Raw genomic sequence first — 17,288 nt, 5'->3', positions numbered from 1 at the left:
GGACAGTAGCAGATGATAAGCTCCTAGCAGCAGCATACACAATGATGAGCGAAGACACAACTGTTGGTAATGCCCAGAAGAGTGAGTCTTTTTGGAAACGAGTTGTAGAATACTACAATACCAATCGAGAGAAGAAAGCTAAAAAAAAAGATTGCTGAGAAAGCCAAAGCACATTGGGCTGCGGTGAAAAGGATCGTGAATAGATATAATGGAATTTACAACAAATGGTACACGGATCGACCAAGGGGATGGAGTGACGAGGATTTGATGATGCGAGCTCATGAAGAATACAAGAGTACCTGCAAATCTACTTTTCAATATGAACACGTGTGGAGGATTGTTAAAGATAGTCCTATGTATGCTCCTCAATCTTCAGGACACCGGTCTGCAAAGAAGGCAAGGACATCTGAATCGTCAGGTGCACATACTGACTCGTCTAATGCTACACCAAGTGTTGATACAGAGTACAATGAAGCCCGATCTCGTCCTATGGGACATAAGGCCGCAAAAAAGAAAGGCAAAGAAAGAGTGACCCATGTTGATCAAATTACTGAGGCTATGCAACAATCAGTAACACAGATGGAGGAATATAATAACAACGAGAAAGTGGATCAACTCATTCAAGCTCATAAACTACTTTTAATGGACACACGAAGTATGACAGATGAACAACTCCATAACCATCTAGCGATATGTGAGCAACTCAAAAAAAGATTGAACATGTAATGTGGTTTGTAATTTGTATTTGATGTCATGTTTTTATTTTGTGTGTGGTTTACAATTTATGTTTTTAAAAAGATTGAACATGTAATGTGGTTTGAAATTTATGGTTTGAAATTTTTTTATTATTAATGTTATAAATATTGTTTTGTGGTAATTTAGTTTTGTATAGTTCGATATAAATTTTTTAACTTTATTAATATTTATTTTATTACAAATTTGTTATTCAAAAATGATCGTTATAAACTTTCTAGTTTTATATTTCAATAAAAATATAATACTAAATAATAGATTAAAGTAATTAAAGTAGTTAAATGATTTTATTTAAATGAAAATAAAATATTAATTAAAGTGATAGTGGGACCCATAAATATTTGGTTGGTGTGATAAATAGGCTTCACACAATTACTATAATCAATTTTAGTCTTCATTTAAATTAATTTACCAAAATAATCTTTTTTATCATATCAAATTACAAAGATATCCTCATTCTTTTAATTCATATTCACCATCAATTTCTTCATCTCAAACTCTTTATTTTATTATCTCATCAATTCTGTGTGTATATAGGCGACCGTGAAACACATCAATCTTATTTCTTTAAACAAGTATGAATTATTTTTACCACTTAATTTTTACGTAAAAAAAATTGATTTTATATTGATATTATTGTGTGCGTAGGTATATGGGTTGTGACAAACTCATTCCGTTACCAATTTTGTTTATGTCAAATCATTAGAATAAGTTGCCTAGAATTGATTGGTCTAATTTTGATTTTGATTTTCTTTTTAATATTTGACTTGATTATTTTCACGATTTTTTGATAATTTGTAGGTTTAATTTTTTTTAATCATGAAGGTTTGTAGGTTTAATTTTTTATATTGATATAAGTAAGTAGTATTTAAAAAATTAATATATTATAAATAAATAAAACATAATATATGTTAAATCAACTCTTAAAAAGAAATAATAGATAATTAAATAAATGAATCATGAAAATGGAACATGTGTGGTCATAGGAAAATGGTATTTTAGGATTTTTAAATTATATAAGACATAATGCAAATTATGTAATAAAAAATGTCATTTTAAAAATGATGACTTTGAAATAGATTAGAATAATCAATTTTTCAGAGAAATATTTGATTGATGATGTGGATTATGGTGTCCACAAATATTTGAAGAAAATATTTTTCTTATTGTGGATTGCCTAATAGTAAAAAAGTACAAATTGTTTTATTAAGACTTGTTTTATTAACCAAAGAATAAAAATCCATTTAAGCCAATTTCTTCACCCCTACTCCACCTTAAGTTATATTTTAAAAAAATTTCCTTTATGATTTCTTACCTCTTTATACTTATTTGATCCCTTTATAAAATAAAATACTCAAATCCAAAAATTTTATTCAAGAAATTATATATTTTTTTAGCCCATCGAACTTATAATACGCGTTGGGACAGCTCTAATTAAATTTGTACTTAAAGACGTGATCGCTTCTTTCCTATGGTCTCAACGTCACACCTTTCATTAATGAAACTTAAGTTGGAAAGTTTGGTATAGTCAATAAAATTTAATATTTGCATGAAATATATATATATATATATATACAGTTTTGATATCCTGCACACCAACCGTGCGCACCTATGTGAGCACCGATGAGGTGTCACTCACCCATTGGATGCGCAATTTTTCTATATTTCATCACATCCAATGGGTGAGTGACACTTCATCGGTGCTCACATAAGTGTGCACGGTAGGTGTGCAGGATATCAAAACTATATATATATATATAGATTTGCAGGTCCAAAAGATAAGGGTGGACCACTGCTATTCACAACAATAAATAGATATATATATATAGATTTGCAGGTCCAAAAGATAAGGGTGGACCACTGCTATTCACAACAATAAATAGATAATATTTATGAGTAACTTTATAGCTTTGATTCATGAGTTCATGCAATTAAATATCAAAGGTTGTTAATTAATGAGCATTAATTAATGTCATAGGATGAATATGAATTCAATGGATATGTTATATTTTTAATATGATGAATATAACTTGGTCATATTAAACTAATAGTTAAATGAAAATTTAAAAAGTATGGGTATAGTATTTGAAATATATAAATATGTTATTGTTGTAGTGCAATAGTTGTTTTTATGGAAAGATTGATCAGACCGGTTGCCGATACTAAGTAGCAGTCAAAAATTTGTATCCATTTTTCATGATAAGATAAAATACGAGCTTGTTTTATAGCAGTGAGACACACATTATTATATGTGTGTATAACAGTATCATACCGTAAAATATGTGGAATTCATAGATATAACGACATGTGCAACATATGTAGGAAGTTTACCAAATTTAGTTGTTAAATTCAGTGTTGTAAAACGTGTCTCTTAGGATTGTCAAGACGGTCGAACATTGTCTCCATTTTTATAAAATTGATGAATCTGGGCGCTGTTAAAAAATAGACCGTCTAATATGTCTAGTCGTCGTATATGTGGCAAGATTGTTCGGTATACTTTTTAATCAATTTACATATGATATAGATGATGGATATGTCATTAATTTTGAGTTTCAATTTGATATACAAGAATTATTTGAGATTTGTGGAGATGAAAAAAAAGAATTTGATATTTAGATTAAAAAAAAACCGACAATCACCTAAGCTTTAGGTGTTGGTTGTCTCTCGTCTTCTGCTTTTTAAAACATTGATTAAAATATTTTGCAAATGCATTAAAAAAATCACAAAAAAATTAAATTCAAACAATTATACTAAATTTATTATTTAAAAATATTTTTTCGAAAAATCCCAGAAAATTCCACAAACATCCAAAAAAATTTAACCGAAAACGAAGCCCCCATACTGTGAACGCAGGATCGATTAATTTATTATGCAAAAATTTGTGTGAGACGATCTCATGAGTCGTATTTTGTGAGACAGATCTATTATTTAGGTCATTCATGAAAAAATATTACTTTTTATGCTAAGAATATCACTTTTTATTGTGAATATAGATAGGATTAACCCATCTCACAGATAAAGATTCATGAGAACGTCTCACAAGAGACCTACTCAATTTATTATTGTTACAAAATTTTAAAACTACTTTCCTAATCTGGATCTTCGAGCACCCATCATCTCCCACCGTCCATCGTGCTGACTTTTTGTCCCCCACGTGATTGTGGGCCTCATCTTCCGTATGTCCTTACCCTGGGGCCCAACGCAGATATGGGCCCCAGTGTCTACGCGGAGACGGTGGAGCTTTGTGGGTCCTGAGTGCTTGGATGATATCATTGAATGTAAATGGTCCCCAGTTCTCAACATTGGATATTAACATTTTACCCCCCAACCTTTTTAATAATATCAGTGTAGTCCTTTTGCTTCCTTACCTAGGTGCCAAACCATGCCCTATTTTGCCAACTGACTAGTCTAATTTCAAGAAAGTTATCATTTCGTTTCTCCGATAAGTTTCTTGAATTCGTTCTTCACCTTTAGACTATAAGTCCTAGTCAGTTGGTTTTTTGTTAAACTGAGAAAAATCTAATGAACTTCGATTTCGTATTAGGGATCTTGAAACATGTAAAATCAATTAAGTTAGAAATTTTAGTTTTGTTATATCATTTATTTCGATGGATATGTGTTTTGAAATGAATTTTAAACCATTAATTTGAAAATCGTTGGTTCAAAACTTACAAATATTGAAATTTAAAAAAAACATATATTAGATACGAAACATCGATTTGACACATAAAATGTTTGAAATTATCAAAATCTTATGGTAGATCTACTTTTAGTTTAGGCAAACAAATAAAAATAAATCTTATATTTCGATTTAAAATCTCAAAAACCTCATATGACATCGTTTTACGAACAATTTTATAAGACAGATCTCTTGATCTGATACATAAAAATATGTCAAAAAAATTACTTTGATTACAAATATGGGATTGGAGCTTTTAATGTGCCCAAATAAGAGTGTCAAAAACTTAATTTGTAAAGTTTCTTTTTAAAAAAAATTTAAAGTCATTGGGAACTAAAACGAAGGGCCAAGTTGAAAAATGGTTTCATGGTTGGTGATTAACGCATTAAATAATAAAAACAAAAAAGCAAAAAGAAAAGAAAAAAAAATTCATATTTGTACTTCCAACATTTAAGAGACTCAAATCAGAGACACTCGATCTGCATATGCGCGCATGATGAACAATAAAAATTATACCATTTAAAGGTATATTGTTTTCGATGAAGTTGGGATTTGTTTGCTATTGAGTGCTTGATCTATCCATCGCGTAATCGGTGAGAAACGCGTAAAGATTCGACCTTTTAGATCGTTGAACCAGTGTTCGCATCAACTGATGTGATTGGTATGTGTTTTATTGATTGATGCATTTCTTGAATTCGTTAATTTTTTATTGTCCTGTTTTTTGTTTTTCTTTGTGTTTTTTAGTGTTCTTCTTTTGGTCTTGTTCTCTCTGGAGTCTTCGAAAAATTTGCGGGATCCGATGTTTGTTGTTTTTTTTAAGGATTTATTTTCTGGGTTCGGAAAAACATTGGAGCTTGTGCTTGAATGTTCATCGTTTTGGCGGATAGCACTCAGATAATGACAATTAAGTGTTTTCTCCGTTAATTTAAGCAAATGGATGCTTGTTTGAGAATATAATCATTTTTGCTTTTGAACAGGATAATGTAATTAATATGATGTCAACATGGATGGCGTTTTATTGATTTTTAATCCATTTCTTGCGTGAGCTTTATTATTTGATGATTTTTGGATTTTAATTAAGTTATAATGTTGCTTGAGGTTGAAGTAGATAAGCCTTCTTTTAGAGGTACTTAACAGATAGATCCATCAATGTCTTTAAGTGATGGATCCATTTAAAGTTTGTTTCATTCGATGATCATGATGGATCTTGGTAAAGTGGCAGCAGATCTAAGTTATGCTCTGTGTTATGATGTACATTAGCATTGAATCTATGCAAATCCATAGTTTTTTATGTTGCTATTAACTGCATCTGTTTTTGAGTATGTGAAGATTCCAGAAGTGAGTTTGAAAGGAAAAACATTGAAAATGATAGTTACTAGCTTTTGGATCTGATTGACATAGAAACACTTTTTTCTCTTCAGATCGAGTTTGATATTGATATGGATCATTTTTGTATGTAGTTTGGGAAAGAATTGTCGAATTTGGGAAACAAAGTTACTTTTATATGTACCTAATTTGTGTTGCGAATGTTTCAGGCCCGTGATGGCGAACAAGTTTAATTCGGGTGATAGTAGAACTAGAAGTTCTGTATCTATATTTATAGTAGCTGGTCTGTGCTGTTTCTTCTACTTACTCGGAGCATGGCAGAGAAGTGGGTTTGGAAAGGGAGATAGCATAGCCCTTGAGATGACCAAGAGTGGAGAAAACTGCAACATCGTTCCGAACCTCAATTTTGAAACCCGCCATGCTAGTGAAGCCGGGATTATTGATGATTCTGATTCTAAAACAACTATGTATGAGTCATGCCACACTCGATTCACAGATTACACGCCCTGCCAAGATCAAAGCCGTGCAATGACTTTTCCTAGGGAAAATATGATATATCGTGAAAGGCACTGCCCTCCTCAAGGAGAGAAGCTCCATTGCCTTATTCCAGCTCCCGAAGGATATGTAACCCCATTTCCATGGCCAAAAAGTCGTGATTATGTTCCTTATGCCAATGCTCCATACAAGAGCTTGACTGTTGAGAAGGCTATTCAGAACTGGATCCAGTATGAGGGAGACGTGTTTAGGTTCCCTGGTGGAGGAACACAATTTCCTCAGGGGGCCGACAAGTATATTGACCAGCTGGCTTCAGTTATACCAATAGCTGATGGAACTGTAAGGACAGCATTGGATACTGGATGTGGGGTATGTCCAGTGCTATATTTATTGATTTTCCACTTTCTAGTGTTCTTTTACTTTGATTATTTAGGTGTTCTATGCCAATATGTTTATTTTATGTGTTGTTGACTCTCTGATATATTTCATGATTTCAGGTTGCTAGTTGGGGGGCTTATCTCTGGAAAAGAAATGTTATTGCAATGTCGTTTGCTCCAAGAGATTCACACGAAGCCCAGGTTCAATTTGCTCTTGAAAGGGGTGTACCTGCTGTTATTGGTGTTCTTGGAACTATAAAAACTCCATATCCATCCAGAGCTTTTGACATGGCTCACTGTTCTCGTTGTCTTATACCTTGGGGTGTAAATGGTAAAGACCAAATGTTAAACGAAAATTTGTGTGATGGAAATTACATAACAATGCATTGTGGGATGGTATTTCTTGTCATCCTTGAGCTTCTTGTTGTTTGTGTGATTTGGTTTTTTCTCTCTTTGCAGATGGACTGTATATGAAGGAGGTTGATCGTGTTCTTAGGCCCGGTGGTTACTGGGTTCTTTCGGGGCCTCCTATCAATTGGAAGATTAACTACAAAGCGTGGCAACGCACAAAGGAAGACCTCGAGGAAGAACAAAGAAAGATTGAAGAAGTCGCCAAACTTCTCTGCTGGGAAAAGAAGTCTGAGAAAGGTGAAATTGCCATATGGCAGAAGACAATGGATACTGATTCTTGTCGTGCAGAACAAGAAAATTCTGGAGTGACATTTTGTAAATCTGAAGATGCCGATGACGTCTGGTATGAATGCCTATACGTACAAGCCAAGATGAGGAATTTTGAGTTTCGTTGCTTTCATGCTTTGCATGTGTGTGCTTAATCGCATAAGAGTGTACTTTTTTGCACGCATTCAGTGTTTGGTCGATCGTTTGTTAGGTACAAGCAAATGGAGCCGTGTGTTACTCCATACACCAATGCGAACAGTGATGAAGTATCTAGTGGGGTGCTTAAACCATTCCCTGAGAGGCTTTATGCCGTCCCTCCCAGAATTGCTAGTGGGTCGGTATCTGGAGTCTCTGTTGAGGCGTACCTGGAGGACAACAAACAATGGAAAAAACACGTTAGCGCCTACAAAAGGATCAACAAGATTCTTGACTCTGGAAGGTACCGGAACATTATGGATATGAATGCTGGATTTGGAGGCTTCGCTGCTGCACTTCATTCTCCCAAATTTTGGGTAATGAATGTTGTGCCGACGATTGCCAAGAAAAATACTCTGGGTGTCATTTATGAACGGGGACTGATTGGCATCTATCACGACTGGTATACTTTCTTTTTCAACAAAGTTTGTTTTCTGCTTGTAAGACCGAAAATTTACCTTATTACTAGTTGTTGTATCTGACTTTATTGGTACAAGTCCAATATTTTGAACCTATAGTTGCTGAATCACCACGTTTCAATTGTCGTGCCACATATTTGACTACACAATATTGTAGGATGGATCATGACCTGGCTGAGTCTCGTTTTACGCAATCTAGTGAAATTTATTTTGTCCTGCTAGGCTGCCAATATCTTTTTATCCCAGGTAGCAACCAGTTGTGTATCTGATTGTATCTTTGTGTTTCAGGTGTGAAGCCTTTTCTACTTATCCAAGAACATATGATCTTATCCATGCTAATGGTCTTTTCAGCTTGTATAAGGACAAGTAAGTTTTTGGTATCCTTCTATTTGTCCATCAGGTTCCAAGAAATCTTGAAATATACAACCGATTGATTAAAACAACACAGATGTGCCTTCGAGAACTAACGAACTGATTCAATAAAATGAACACAGATGTGACTATGAAGACATTTTGTTAGAAATGGACCGAATCCTTCGACCAGAAGGTGCAGTCATACTCCGTGATGAAGTAGATGTACTAGTTAAGGTGAAGAAGATGATTGCTGGTATGAAATGGGATTTTAAAATGATGGATCACGAGGATGGTCCCCTCGTCCCAGAGAAAATACTTGTTGCAGTTAAGCAATACTGGGTTGGCAACTCCACTTCAACTCAGTAAAACTCACGAAAGCACGGTGAATCTTTGATTTCGTGTACACATTCCGAGGATGCACGGTTCACTTTACCCAGCTATCAAGGTTTTCCCATCGAAGTTGGGGCGATGCAGTTAAGCAGGGTAGCGCAAATTTAACCAGTAATTGATCGAAACTCTTAGTGTTAATGGTATTTATTGATCCCTTTCAATTTTGTCATCCCAATTCTCCCTACGTTTACATTGTTATTTTAGAACATAAATCAATTACATTTGTTATTTTTCTGCTTTAGTTTCCATTATATTTTGTTTCATGTCGTGAAAATGTAGCTTTTGCTGGATATGATCTTATCTCACGTGAATTTTACGTGAGAACTATAGATTCTATGAGTAACGTTGCATGAGAAGATATCTGTTCCCGAGTGAAAGCCATAGATCGTTATTTTTGTCTATTGAAATATTTTGTATTTAATGAGCATGTGTAATAAGATTTCCACGTCTTCCTGCTCAAATATCGCTTAAATGCTCGGTTCGATCTCAACTCAAATGCCGAGGTGTGCGTTTGAATTAACATATCCAAAATCATCCATTAGTTTAACTTGATCGGTTGATTTTGTATTAGATGTATTTCAATTCATTTCTTTTAAATTCAGATGAAACTAAACTTACGTTATTTTTTCAATTATTAAAAGTGATGCTCTTGTCCTTGATTTATAAAATAATTTAGTAAATTGCAAGCACTAAACTATAGTTTCAAAAAAAAATTATTTTCAAAATATCTCAACATTGAAAATGAGTTGAAACTAGAGACATAAATGAACTGAATCGACCCAAATATAAAAAAAATTTGAACGTTTTAGTTATATTCGAGTTCGAGCTCGATTCAAAGTTCAAAAATTTTAAAACTTTTGGTTCGAATTCGATTCGAATTAAAGCTCAAGTTTGAATTTGGCTCGAAAAATTTGAACATGTTTGCAAATTATTTAAATCATCGCTAGAAAATAAGTACTCAATAAGATCAATTTTTTTATTTAATATATAATTATATTATATTAATAAAATAGTAAAGCCCGCGAACGGGTCATAAACTTTCGATCAAGATAATTTGAGCTCGACTTCTGAGCCGGCTTGAAAAATTTGCAAACGGCTGAATTCGTTTACTCTCTTAGTTGAAACGACATTTTGAACAAAATTCAGATTAAATAAACAAGGCCAAAAAAAACCCAAAGAAAAAGTCAGAAAACATCATATACAAAGATTGCTTATCTAAAGATAAATTATTCGGTATCCTACTGTATTTAGCTATTAAATCGATCTCAAAGATAACGATAAAAACTTTCACAATAATAAATAATAAATAATAAATAAAAATGTAAGGCACGTATTTCCTCACATAAAGCGCATGCAATAATTAATAAATATAGTAGAGTATTTAAAAATATAGTTGTCTTTCTAATTGAGTCTGTCCCATTTTAGTTAAATTATGAATACAAACTTTTATTTAAGACACTAATTATCCAATTTTATTAATGAAACTTAAAAAAAATTGCATCTTCAAGACCTACAAATTTACGTCTCAAATTATCTTCTTTCTTGACAATCTCTCACACATATTCTATGTATTCATCCTCATCATCTAGATTATTACCCAAAGACAAATTATTCAGCACACTCCTGCATCCAGCAACTAATTCGATCTCAATGATAACGACCAAAAGTTTTATAAATAATAAATAATAAATACACAGTCGAACACTAGAACTCAAGAAGAACAAAATACAGATTAAAATTTATATCATGCAGCACTTTGACCATTAAAAAATAAGAGGTGGCCTATGTGCTCCTCGCATGCAGCACTTTGACCTGCAAAAATCAAGAGGTGGCTCACATGATAGACAGAACATAAACATCCATGACGACGAGACCCTGTCATGCAGCACTATGAACATAGAGAAACAAGAGGCGGCTCATATGCATCCTCACATGTAACACTTTAACTAAGAGATGGCTCACATGACACATATATCAACCAGAACATCACCAAAACATAATCAAATATAGCTAAATTCATAATTGTGGAGCTTTTGTCAAATAATGTTAGAATATGATTATACTCACATGATGTCTTTAGCTTAATCATGATAGCATAACAAGAGATCTCACGACATAACAATTATCCTACTTAAATACATACCTATAATCTAATTATGCCACCTATTTCTTATCTATGTACAATTATAATTTATTCTATGTTTTTTCCTACGTATTAGGACCGGTTAATAGTTAATGCTTTGCAGCTTCCAAAGAGAACCTATTAATTTTAAAAAATATTTAATTAACCAGAACTTAATAATAAACAACCACTAAACCTATATTCTAAGATATAAAATTGTTTAAGGCCTTTCTACTATATTAACCAAATTTGGAACCTACAAATTGAATCAATTGTTCAAATCCTATCGAGATTAACTTATGGAAATAAGGAGACGATTGATGAGGGCTGTTGGTTTTTTTCTTATAATTTTCTTAAACAAAGCATGGAGTTTGGTGTTGAGGGTTTTGGGTTTTACTTTCTTTTTCTTCTCCACATGGAGTTTGACGACTAGGGTTGAGTGCTATCACTAAGTGAAGTCCAAAATTAAAGAATTCAATTAACCCCTAAAAAACTAATGATAGTTATATTAAAATCATATTATGAATTATTTATTTGTTTATAAATTATTATTTAAAATTAAAATTATATTGTTTAACATAACTATATAACTAAATTTTATTTTTAAAATTGTCTGGATACTATTTGTCGTGTTACAATAAATGTCATATAATGCAAGAAAAAAAAAGCAATTGGACTAGAGAATGTGATTATATTGCATTAGAAGATCGTAATTGAACAGATCGAGCAAGCTCGAATTGACATAACATGAAACTTATTAATCCCGAAAGCGCCATGCAGAGCAACAAATGTCCACAGACGGTCAGGCTACTCACCCGAGCAGCTTTCGCTTGCCTCAAGGTTTAATTGAAAATAAAGCGAATTATTGATTGTGTTATGAAGACCCTAATGCCCACGATTTCTCTCGATTTCTAATCCAATACAGTTATCGATTCTCCCAAGAGTTCACAATTGCCGCAACAATGGAGAAAGGTAATTTATTTAGGCTTGAGCACGGTCGATTATTTCGGGTCCAATGGAAGGGGAACCGGGAACCAAATCGTGGTAGTTCGGTTTCTGATTCTAGTTTCTAAGTATGTCACTTTGAACCAATTTATTAAATTTTATTCTTTTACATTTTAACAGTAAAAAAACAATAATGCAAGACATGGCGTGATTAAATTAATTGTTCAATAATTACAGGATGAAATATTATTTATTTTTATTTTTTATTAAAAAATAAAAATATAAGGTTCAATATATTATATATATATCGAGTAGTTTAGTTATATAATTATATATGTTTCTGTTGGGGAAAAAGCCCTAGTATAGTACGATGTCATAATCTATACAATAATACTCCCATCCCATTACCACATTACAATGCCAAACACTCCATAATAATTTTACTCCCTCGCAAACATAAACATTAACAAATATCTAAAATCTTGCACCAAAAAAAAATCTGGTTATCCGTCTCATTTTCAAACACAGATGTTAACAAATGCTAAAATTATGGTGAAACCACGATTTCATAGATGTAAGTTGTCCAGGAAACTGATGCAGACCGAATCTGTAAAACGTCTTGCAAACCAGTATGCAACCGATACACCAGTTGCAAAACCTATGAGGAGGCATGGCAGGTTCCATCTTGAATCAGCTGGCACAAAGAAGAATGTGTTGCAATCTTGGATATGCATGATGATTTATTATGTGATTAAATCGAAACAATGGGATTCACGTACCAACGAGCCAACTCGTTCGTATACTTCCATTACTTGCGGGTTTTCCTCATCTTCATACCCCACTTGAAGTATCCGGGGTCCATTAACAGACCAGAAAGCTCTCCTACCTGTTTCCTGGAACATGAAAATAAGTGCGTGTGAAGAAGGCGAAAAAACCTTTTGATTTGATATATTCGAGGCTGTCGTCGTACTTGTTTGACCTTGAACGTAATCTATTGCGACTAAGGGATCCTAAGACAAACTCAACAAGATAGAAACAGGGAAATGAAGTTGACAATCCAAACGAAGATTGTGACACATTCAATATAACAGGCAAAAATCACATGAATTCCAACTAGTGATGCAAATTTTCCAAGCACGCCCTAAAAGTTAAGAGTCTTTGTAATGTCGTGATAATAATATCGATATATTAGGCTAAAGCAAATAACGACGACATTTCAGATTAGTTCAAGAAAAAGTTAAGCCCTAGTCAAAGAATGAGTTAGTTCACCTGTAATATGAGTAAATATATGGAAACCGGTGCTTGGACACGGATGTCAGGATTTGCTACTGTTTCTCGTTCTAATGACAGTGCACTCCCGAGCTCAGGTGGCATTTTAGAAATATCTATCTCACTGTATATCTGAAAGGCGGTTTTCCTTTCAATATCTATTACATGTCAAAAAGCGTTTATACAGCAAAATATGCAGAAACAAGAAAACTAAGCGAAAAACGAGACTTATATTTTATTTTCAAAGGATCAAGAAGAACAAAACAACCTGGTTGTTCACATTAAGTCGAAAAGGAAGCTGACCCTGCACAATAATTTTAAAAAAAAGTTAGTTCCGTCAGTTTTATGAAATTATTTTCTAAAAATATATCTGCCCGAGTTTATTTGTGCGCGTGTTTCCTTTTGTGCTATCGATTACCCATGGGTGCAAATTCAAGTTGCAAGTAGCTTCAGAAAGCTAAAAAAGGTTGATTCACGCATATACAACCTTGTTTCCAGCAACTGGCAAAAGGAGTGCAAGCCAAAGAAACTCTGAGATCCAAAGCAAATCCTGCAGTCGGTTATCAGCTTCAAAACAGCAGTTTCGAATGGTTCTTGAGACCTGTAAAATAAAAGAAAGATCATAGGTCGAAATTTCATTTCCAAATTATTCACTCAAGGATTCTAAAACATCAAGCCAATGTCCGCTCTTGGTTTCAGTTTCATTTTTATCCAAGCAAGGATTTGAACGAAGATAACCAAAGTTGAAATTGGCTTTTCAGGGAAACAAAAAAAGAAATAAATATGCCACTTTCTTTCCCAATGAATTAGAAGAATCAAATTGTCTGATAATTTTTTTCGAAAGTCCCCACTTAGGGTCCAGCAGAATTTTCCTTCCTGCGTCTTTCTGTGAAATGATCACAAGTATCGAAGCTATGTGTTTAAAGGGATCACCTGATTTAAATAAAAAAAGGATGGTGTTTACATATATGTTGGAAAAGAGGGAATGTCATGAAAATTATCTTATCACAGAGGAAAACTAAACTGAAGTGAGTCAGAACCCACCTCTTTCCTCACTAGATGAAATACAGAATGATCTCACCAGCTTCATGACATACAGACCATGGATGTTCTCATCTCCTTGCTGAAGAATCAACATTCATTATCACAATTTTAGTTATTCAGGCCTTTTCAGAGATCTAAGGAGAAGAATTCAGATTTATCAATCAATGAGGTATAACTTTCGATAGTGTCAAACAGGAAAAGATTTTTTATTCAGGAAGAAGTACAAGAAAATAAAAAAGTAACATGAGGATAAAAGCCACCTGAAGTAAATATTCAATACCAGAATCCAACTATGTGAGATTAAGAAGTACCATGATTAGCAAGTGAGTAATGTCACAATCTTTCCCGTACAAAGTATCAATTGATGTCTTGATGATGCCCATTGCGACCAATTTTTAAGCTAAAGATGGGTTTTGGGACAAATTACCAAGTGCTTCTGCTGCAGGTTCTGAAACTTCCTGAACAAAATCGAAACAATAAGAAGAAATTAACAGCAAAACCAATCATTTAAAACCGTGTGTAATCATGATCGTTCAAAGCTTAGTAACTTGGCAAGGAGACATGGTCGTTACACCCTCAGACTCCATCACGTCTCATTTCTACTTATAGCACCTAATGCACCTTAGATCTTGCTATATTACTGCTGCCGGTTTTGCTTGCAGGTTCCACTTCAGTGAGGTGGGACTTTTAGTCTTACGGGTACTTATAGCAGCTAAACTTTGGGTTCCACAATAATTCAAAGGTATTGATAGGTGCTTGCTTTCCAACTCATTTCATTTCACACCACTCATCGACGAAAAAATTGATGATTTACATTTAAACCTTTGAAGAAACATGCTTGAATCACATGACACCATATCACTAGAAACTATAAGTAAAATTAATTTGGCATTTCTTATTCTCAGACGAGCAGGACATTGTCAGCCACAAAAATATATATGAGACCTTTACAAAGGCAAGCAACATCGATCCACATTACCCACTAAAGGTGCTTTCAATTTGAGGACAAGAATAACATGACAATTATGAAAACTTTTCGCTCTTCTTCTGTGTGTATTTACACAGTTATTCTTTGTATTCTTTGATATCATTTCATCCCCTGCAATCTGTTGTAAAATCAAGAGGGCTAATCCCAGCACACTTTCTGTGCCACCACCAAAACGGTAACTCAGAGGCTGTTACTGGTTTTCTAAACTATTTATCAGATTTCAAAAAGCAAAGAACTAAGGGTGCATTTGGATCCTGAAACAAAAAAATTTAAAATCTAACATTTCAAATCGACCAAACCTGTTTAAATATCCGTCAGTTCCATCAATTTAAATTCCTCAGCTGCCATTTTCAACTTACTAATTAATTAGTATGATAAACTTTAAATTCTCGACAAAAAAATGGAGTGATCTGATATTCATCCCTTGCATCATTTTTCTCCACTCAAACAATTTCATCTAAACACAAGCGAAATTACTGCAAACATCAAGGTTTAGGAAAGCTAAAGTCCAGCTAAAAAACTTCAAATCGCTTCATCAACCAAAAGTAGACGTAAATCACATTAAATACCTTATTTTCAGCTAAAAGGAGAGCCAATGAAGGAAAGGCAACACTAGAGTATTTTGCCAAGAGACTGCAATCCGTCCTCCGACCCAGTGTAATCCCGAACAATACTGTTAAGCCGCCTTCCTAATCTGCGCATTGCTTATAATCAATCAAATCGATAACTCAATAAACATGGCAAAATTTGCAAAAAAAAAAAAAAAAATCCCACGAACGAAACGATTTAAAACACTGAAAAATACATGCTTTATCATCTTCACCACTTGGCACATATTATTCTCTAGTATCATCGATTACGCAATTTCCGGCACATGAAGATGAAAGAAAAGGATCCCAATTATAAATTCTTCAGGGAAAAAAAATTAGCTCACTGGTGGAGAAGAAGATGAGGGAGCCGAGGAGTTTCTCCGGCTCCATTGTTCGCTGCAGCAGAAATAAAAAAAATAGAATAAATATAAAACATTAGAGACATTATCAACAAATCAGAGTGGCGCAGCGGAAGCGTGGTGGGCCCATAACCCACAGGTCCCAGGATCGAAACCTGGCTCTGATAAATGAAATTTCAGAAGCAAACTTCCTGCACCTTCTATTTTATGCTGCTTATTTTTCCTTTTAAAATAATTACTATTATTTATAATAAAAGTAATAATTTATAAAAATGCACAGTCTCTTTAATTAATACTAAATTTTCTAATTTTTAAAATTATCAAATTATATAATTTACGCTCTGTTTCTTGGATCAGTAAGAGTATCAATTCGGGTGGGTTGGATCGAGTTGAATAATAGTATTATTCAAAAATTACTCAATCCGAACACAACTCGAACCCGAGCCAACCCGAAAACACTCAACCCGAACGCGAACCAGAATCAACCCGATTTCGAATTTTTTTAAAATTTTTTAAAGAAAATTAAATAAAATTAAAAAAATAATATTTTAATTTAAACACATAATAACAAAATATCTCTCATATATATGATTTAAATTTGAAAGTCTAATTGTAAAAAAATAAAGTATATTTACTAAATCAAATAAACAATTGTTTTAAAATAAAAAATGTTCAAAATAAATATTAAATTATGAAAATTTATGATATAAATATACAATATATAAAATTGTAGGCAATATTTATTAATTATATTTTTAAAAAAAAAATAAAATTTTCGGGTCAACTCGGGTCAACCCAAACCCAACTCAACTCGATCATTTTTCCGGGTCATCTATAGAGTCCAACTCGATCTGATCCGAACCTGAAACCCCAAACTCAGACATGATTTTTTCGGGTTGAATCGTATCCAGTTGATGTATCGTGTCTGATTTTGACATCATATGGATCAGCTATCAAATCCTTTCAAGATAAATTGAATGATGCCAAAAATTATTGAATTGGAAAATAATTACGGGTCTGGATTTAATTTCTATATTATTATTGACTTCTGTCAATATCATAAATAAATTTTGCACTAAATATAATAATAATGTGGAGCCATTTTCATACATGTTCATATATTTATTTGGTTTGAAAACTTAAAATCAACAAATTCTTTTTTATTTTTAGTTGAGGATCGAATTGAGTTTGTCACTTCATATATCAGACAAAGACTTGTGTGGGTGGCAGGTCAAATGTGCAAGCATTAATTAACAACTTTGAAAAATCTTCTTGCATGCATAGATATTTTCATTCCATTAAAGC

The 17,288-nt window shown here is 33.2% G+C and overlaps 1 protein-coding gene, 1 long non-coding RNA gene, 1 other non-coding gene and 1 pseudogene across 6 annotated transcripts; 2 read left to right on the top strand and 2 right to left on the bottom strand.

Annotated features, from left to right (window-relative positions):
* Nucleotides 1-4,842: 4,842 nt before the first annotated feature.
* Nucleotides 4,843-8,905, top strand: LOC140982959 (probable methyltransferase PMT2). 4 transcript variants are annotated; one of them, XM_073449756.1, is made up of 7 exons: nt 4,843-5,025; nt 5,968-6,622; nt 6,751-6,961; nt 7,090-7,384; nt 7,520-7,906; nt 8,211-8,288; nt 8,417-8,905. In XM_073449756.1, exons 2-7 carry the CDS (start codon nt 5,975-5,977, stop codon nt 8,640-8,642), a joined length of 1,845 nt encoding a protein of 614 aa, XP_073305857.1. In that variant the 5' UTR covers nt 4,843-5,025; nt 5,968-5,974; the 3' UTR covers nt 8,643-8,905. The 4 variants fall into 4 exon arrangements, with proteins under 4 accessions (XP_073305857.1, XP_073305856.1, XP_073305858.1 ...); XM_073449755.1 differs by having other exon boundaries at nt 4,844-5,093; XM_073449757.1 differs by having other exon boundaries at nt 4,849-4,957.
* A 1,829-nt stretch (nt 8,906-10,734) lies between these two features.
* Nucleotides 10,735-13,374, bottom strand: LOC140983529 (uncharacterized). Its single transcript, XR_012176448.1, has 3 exons — nt 13,003-13,374; nt 12,517-12,626; nt 10,735-11,140 (listed from the first exon to the last, which is right to left on the bottom strand). It is a non-coding gene; the product is annotated as an uncharacterized lncRNA (long non-coding RNA).
* Nucleotides 13,375-13,628: 254 nt separating this feature from the next.
* On the bottom strand, nt 13,629-16,001 carry LOC140983528 (uncharacterized; annotated as a pseudogene).
* A 77-nt stretch (nt 16,002-16,078) lies between these two features.
* On the top strand, nt 16,079-16,150 carry TRNAM-CAU (transfer RNA methionine (anticodon CAU)). The gene has a single exon. It is a non-coding gene; the product is annotated as a tRNA-Met (tRNA).
* The last annotated feature ends 1,138 nt before the right edge of the window (nt 16,151-17,288 follow it).

This window comes from Primulina huaijiensis, chromosome 8 (assembly GCF_012295235.1).
Source record: "Primulina huaijiensis isolate GDHJ02 chromosome 8, ASM1229523v2, whole genome shotgun sequence".
Taxonomy (NCBI): domain Eukaryota; kingdom Viridiplantae; phylum Streptophyta; class Magnoliopsida; order Lamiales; family Gesneriaceae; genus Primulina; species Primulina huaijiensis.
This window is presented reverse-complemented; position numbering and strand designations above follow the sequence as displayed.